This window comes from Solea solea, chromosome 17, assembly GCF_958295425.1.
Source record: "Solea solea chromosome 17, fSolSol10.1, whole genome shotgun sequence".
Classification (NCBI taxonomy): domain Eukaryota; kingdom Metazoa; phylum Chordata; class Actinopteri; order Pleuronectiformes; family Soleidae; genus Solea; species Solea solea.
The window spans coordinates 21,760,382-21,766,626 of NC_081150.1; the positions used below are offsets into that span (position 1 = coordinate 21,760,382).

Here is a 6,245-nt window from a genome sequence, read left to right on the forward strand (position 1 = left end):
GTGCTGCAGTGCTGCAGCCTCATTAGCGCCACCTACGGTGTTGATAAATGAACATATGAAATACTTTTAATAAATGCATATATATGTTGTTATTATTTTTACATTTTAAATATTTAACTTCATTTATTAATTTATTTCTATTAAAAAATACAATACAAATTATACAATGTGGAAAATAGATATATTACAGCATTGTAGAGTAGTATATATATACAGTATATATATATATATGACTTGTACAAATATATACTACTCTACATATCTAATATTTACATATTATATTTAAATACAGATACAATGACCGTGCGACTTTAATATAAATCTAACATTCAAAGTTAAAATAAATAAAACATTAACAATATACAAACCTTCAAACTGTCAGGTCAAAACGTTTCCATTAAAAATAAAACAACACGTCAACAACAAATCTATGGATCACACCGAGCATCTAATGACAGCGACGTCTGAGCCAGCGGATCATTTCATCAGGACAGGCCGAGGTCACGCTGCTCTGTGCCGGGCACAGTGAGCGCCGAGCGTCCGCAGAGGCGGAGCTTATCACCTCCGACAAACGTAGCTGCCAAACTATAAATACGTCATATCTTCATACACAAACCACATGTTTGATTTCTAAATCAGTGGTCCCCAACCACCGGGCCGCGGACCGGTACCGGTCCGTGGATCAATTGGTACCGGGCCGCACAAGAAATAATTAATAATTTCCGTTTTATTTATTATCCAAGTATGAGCAATCTTTTATTTTGAAAAACCTTTTATTTTGAAAAATGACCGGATTCTCTCGGTTACATCTGTGCGCCAAACTTTAACCCACAAGCTAGCAAAATGAGTAAGAAACAGACGTCTTTGGAAAGTTTCTTTGCGAAGGGGAAAAGGCCCAGTGAAGAGACAGAAGAAGAGCCTACGACTTCCAAGAAAAAGAAAGCTTTTAACAGACAATACCAGGAGAGCTACTTGAAATATGGATTTATTGCGGCAGGTGATTCCCACATACCAAGCCCGCTCTGCATAATATGCGGCAACCGGCTTGCTAATGAGGCAATGAAGCCTTCAAAATTGCTTCGTCACTTAGAGACCATTATGGTGAGTTAAAATTTTCATGCACTTTATATTCGTTTTTGTGGCGTATCGGTATCTTATTTTGCAGGCATGTTTAAACGTTACCATAGCAACTAGAGTTAGAGAGCGTTAGAGCAGTGGTCGAGAAGAGGAGAGCTTGTGAGTCTTAGCGGGCACACAAACATGCAGAAGCGTGATCTGACGCCTCAAACTTTATTTCAGCTGTTTATTAATAATAATAATAATAATAATAATAATAATAATAATAATAATAATATATTACAATATAACCAGCCCCCCCCCGGGCCGCGGTAAAATTGTCAAGCGTTGACCGGTCCTTGGTGATAAAAAGGTCGGGGACCACTGTTCTAAATGACTAATTTCTCGCCTCAAATGATGTTAAAACTTTGTTCCGGGACAAAGAAAAATATTTATTTCAGATTTATATTTCTATTATCTGCTGCTATGCTCCGCCCAAATGTAATGTCGTTTTTGTCAGGCTTCCTTCTTCTTATGAACGATAGGTGATGAGTTGATGATGCAGGAAAAGACCCCACTGACACAGGACTTGTACCGAACAAAGGGATTTTATTTAGTCACAAGTCAGGCGTCAGAACCAAGCTCTGCAGCAGCTCGGGAGAATGTGTTCTTGCCGAATCTCCGAACAATTCTGCCTCAGAAAAGCAAAACTAACCTTATATAGATTTTCTAGCATTCTTATTTGCTAGAAAATCACATGTTTCGACCCCCGCCTTTCTCCTGTTTCCATAATGCAACAACTTGAAAAACAAGTTGGGTCCGGATATACCATACTGTCCCATGATTTTTAAATTGGACAATATCACCATTTAGTCAAACAAGAGACATCTATATTTCCTAACTAACCATATTCAAAACAGACCCTCTAGTTTCCTGTCCTATACAGGATGCCTATTGTAAAATGTATGGTCTCACTTGTCATGTGTCCAAGAGACCCTCTTATCTCATGTTTACTTATTAATGTCAATCATCAATACATTTAAGTATTAAACTTTAGCTGTGTTAATGTGTTCTTCTTAGTTCATATACTTCAGTATTCTGGGATACATGGCCATCCCAAGTACGCTTAAGTCACCTCCGATGCATACCTGGTAAAAACGGGCGGAGCGAGAATACTTCCGGGTCCTCGCTGTTCGCTTACTTGAGAATTGGAACAGCACTTGAACAGTACCGGAGTACGCAAGTACGCACAAGTACGCACAAGTATGGATATTGAGAAACGGCCGGTGTCTGCAGAACCAGAGACCACAGTTTCAGGAGGCTACGCATTTACTCAACAGCGCCACCACGTGGACAACACAGAAGACAACTTCTGTTTATACATTTGAAACCCACCACGAGTAAACCAGCAACAAGTTGGCCCAGCACAAACCAAGTAAACAAAGAAAATAGATAAAAAAGAGGGATTTCATTTGTATTTTTTACAGTGTTTCAAATCGCAGTATTGTGGGTCTAAAAACCATAAACTTTGTATTTGAATTACGGTTGTTTGATCGCTTGCTTGAATCGATACCTAGTTTCCAGTGCTTTCGTGGTTTTTTCAGCTGCGCGTCACAGAGGAAACACATGGCTACTTATGCAGCTGCTGCTGCGGAGGCTCGTCGCTGTTACTGCTGCTTCCAAAACTTGTGTGTTTTCACCGTTGAATGAAGAATGAAGAACAACTTGATTGTAGCTGTTAGATGACGAACATCTCGTACACAACTCACTACAAACACCACAGAATAAAGACATCTTTACTTTAGTTTGACCGTAGACTGTTTGAAGTGGACCAGGACTGTTCTGTACCCAGTACCAGGACTTCTCACATGATGCTGCTACTCTGTGCAGATGATCTGTCCAGTTCATGGTTCTGGTCGTTTCTCAGGCTGAGCTACGTGACATTCACTCGTTCTCACCAGAGTCTAGTGTTTGTTTCTAGTTTTCTAGTTTATTGTCAAACAAGAACAATATCTATCAGGCAGATGATCTGCTGTGGCGCCCCCTAAAGGGAGGAGCCAGAAGAAGGAAAAGAACAACAACAGGTGTTTAAAAAGTGTCACTAATGTTTGGTTATACTCACTGACAGAGGAAAACATAATAACAGGACATCTTCAACCTGAACCTGCTGACAAGTTTGAATACTGCTGATAAACATGAAGATGAAGGAGAAGGAGGAAGAGGAGAATACCTGAGAGTGTCCAGTCTCCAGTGAGGACTCTTCAGTCCAGCAGACAGCAGCTTCTCTCCTGAGTCTCCTGGATGATTGTAGCTCAGGTCCAGTTCTCTCAGATGGGAGGGGTTGGAGTTCAGAGCTGAGGTCAGAGAAGAACATCCTTCCTCTGAGACCAGACAACCTGACAGACTGGAGTTAAGAAGATATGATGAACTCAGTGATTCAGAAAAAACATCTTCATCAACAAGAACCTAAAGAAGCAAAGAGTCTGAGTCAGAGTTCTGACCTGAGAGTCTCCAGAGAACAGTGAGGACTCTTCAGTCCATCACACAGCAGCTTCACTCCTTGATCCTGCAAGTCGTTGTTACTCAGGTCCATGTGTCTCAGACGAGAGGACACAGAGCTGAGGACTGAGGACAGAGCTTCACAGCTTCTCTCTGAGAGGTTACAGCCACTCATTCTGAGGAGGAGTTCAAGAAAATCTATTCACATATGTAATTAAAAAAATAATCAGAGTAGAATTGTACATATAAATCAACTGAGCTGACCTGAGAGTCTCCAGAGAACAGTGAGGACTCCTCAGTCCATCACACAGCAGCTTCACTCCTGGATCCTGCAGGTCATTGTTACACAGGTCCAGTTCTCTGAGATGGGAGGGGTTGGAGTTCAGAGCTGAGGTCAGAGAAGAACATCCTTCCTTTGAGACCAGACAACCTGACAGACTGGAGTTAAAGAAGATATGATGAACTCAGTAATTCAGAAAAAACCTCTTTATCAACAAGAACCTAAAGAAGCAAAGAGTCTGAGTCAGAGTTCTGACCTGAGAGTCTCCAGAGAACAGTGAGGACTCTTCAGTCCATCACACAGCAGCTTCACTCCTGGATCCTGCAGGTCATTGTTACTCAGGTCCAGTTCTCTCAGATGGGAGGGGTTGGAGTTCAGAGCTGAGGTCAGAGAAGAACATCCTTCCTCTGAGACCAGACAACCTGACAGACTGGAGTTAAAAAGATATGATGAACTCAGTGATTCAGAAAAAACATCTTTATCAACAAGAACCTAAAGAAGCAAAGAGTCTGAGTCAGAGTTCTGACCTGAGAGTCTCCAGAGAACAGTGAGGACTCTTCAGTCCATCACACAGCAGCTTCACTCCTGAATCCTGCAGGTCGTTGTTACTCAGGTCCACGTGTCTCAGACCAGAGGACACAGAGCTGAGGACTGAGGACAGAGCTTCACAACTTCTCTCTGAGAGTTCACAGCCACTCAGTCTGAGGTAGAAAACAGTGATGAACAAAAGGTTAAACATGTTTGTCTTGTGCTCTTTAGAATATGTCTTATTAATATTTATATACTGATCCACGTACAGAGCTTTGTTGGAGGCTTTGACCACCGGCAGCAGCTTCAGAAGAGCCTCCTCTGAAGCAGAGTATTTCTTCAGGTCAAACTCTTCCAGATCTTTTCCTGATGACAGTAAGATGAAGACCAGAGCTGACCACTGAGCAGGAGACAGTGTCTCTGTGGACAGGCGTCCTGATGTGAGGGACTCTTGGATCTCCTCCACAAGAGAACGATGATTCAGTTCATTCAGACAGTGGAACAGGTTGATGCTTCTCTCTGCTGACAGATTCTCACTGATCTTCTTCTTGATGTACTCAGCCGTTTCCTGATTGGTCTGTGAACCACTTCCTGTTTGTGTCAGTAGACCTCTTAAGAGCTTCTGATTGGTCTCCAGTGAAAGACCCAGGAGGAAGCGGAGGGACAAGTCCAGGTGTCCATTTGGACTCAGTAAGGCCTCGTCCACAGCACTCTGGTGCAGATGATTCAGTTTAGGTTTTTTTCCAAACGGCCTGGTCAACTGGCTCGTTGTCGGTTCTGACAACAGATTTGTTCCAGAGTTGATGAAGGTCAGATGAACATGAAGAGCAGCCAGAAACTCCTGAACACTCAGATGGACAAAGCAGAAGACCTTGTCCTGGTACAGGCCTCTCTCCTCTTTAAAGATCTGAGTGAAGACTCCTGAGTAAACTGAAGCTGCTGTGATATCGATGCCACACTCTGTCAGGTCTGATTCATAGAAGATCAGGTTTCCTTTCTGCAGCTGCTCAAAAGCCAGTTTCCCCAGAGAGTTAATCATCTTCCTGTTCTCTGGACTCCAGTGTGGATCTGTCTCAGCTCCTCCATCATATTTGACCCTCTTCACTTTGGACTGAACCACCAGGAAGTGGATGTACATCTCAGTCAGGGTCTTGGGCAGTTCTTTCAGCATGTTCTCCAGAACTGTTGCAGTGATCCAGCAGAAGACTGGGATGTGGCACATGATGTGGAGGCTTCGTGATGTCTGGATGTGGGAGATGATCCTCCTGGCCTGCTCCTCATCTCTGAACCTCTTCCTGAAGTAGTCCTCCTTCTGTGGGTCCGTGAACCCTCTGACCTCTGTCACCATGTCCACACAGTCAGGAGGGATCTGATTGGCTGCTGCAGGTCGTGTGGTTATCCAGAGGCGAGCAGAGGGAAGCAGTTTCCCCCTGATGAGGTTTGTCAGCAGCACGTCCACTGTGGTGGACGCTGTGACGTCAGTCAGGATCTCAGTGTTGTGGAAGTCCAGAGGAAGTCGACACTCGTCCAGACCATCACAGATGAAGACCACCTTAAAGTCTTCAAACCTGCAGATTCCTGCTTCTTTGGTTTCAGTGAAGAAGTGATGGATGAGTTCCACCAAACTGAACTTCTTCTCTTTCAGCAAATTCAGCTCTCTGAAGGTGAAGGGAAACATGAACTGTACGTCCTGGTTGCTTTTGTCTTCAGCCCAGTCCAGAGTGAACTTCTGTGTTAACACTGTTTTCCCAATGCCAGCCATGCCCTTTGTCATCACTCTTCTGATTGGTCCGTCTCTTCCAGCTGAGGCTTTAAAGATGTCTTCTTGTCTGATGGATGTTTCTGGTCTGTCTGGTTTCCAGGAAGCTCTTTCAATCTGTCT

General features: G+C 43.3%; 1 protein-coding gene across 1 annotated transcript in view; it reads right to left on the reverse strand.

Annotated features, from left to right (window-relative positions):
• Window positions 1-6,245, reverse strand: part of LOC131444089 (NACHT, LRR and PYD domains-containing protein 12-like) — a 7,299-nt gene extending 1,054 nt beyond the window's left edge. The window contains exons 1-6 of the mRNA XM_058614229.1: window positions 4,641-6,245; window positions 4,363-4,529; window positions 4,092-4,265; window positions 3,820-3,993; window positions 3,558-3,731; window positions 3,287-3,460 (exon numbers count right to left, since the gene is read on the reverse strand). Of these exons, the coding sequence (XP_058470212.1) occupies window positions 3,287-3,460; window positions 3,558-3,731; window positions 3,820-3,993; window positions 4,092-4,265; window positions 4,363-4,529; window positions 4,641-6,137 (2,360 nt within the window). The 5' untranslated portion in view covers window positions 6,138-6,245. The remainder of the gene's footprint in view (window positions 1-3,286; window positions 3,461-3,557; window positions 3,732-3,819; window positions 3,994-4,091; window positions 4,266-4,362; window positions 4,530-4,640) is intronic.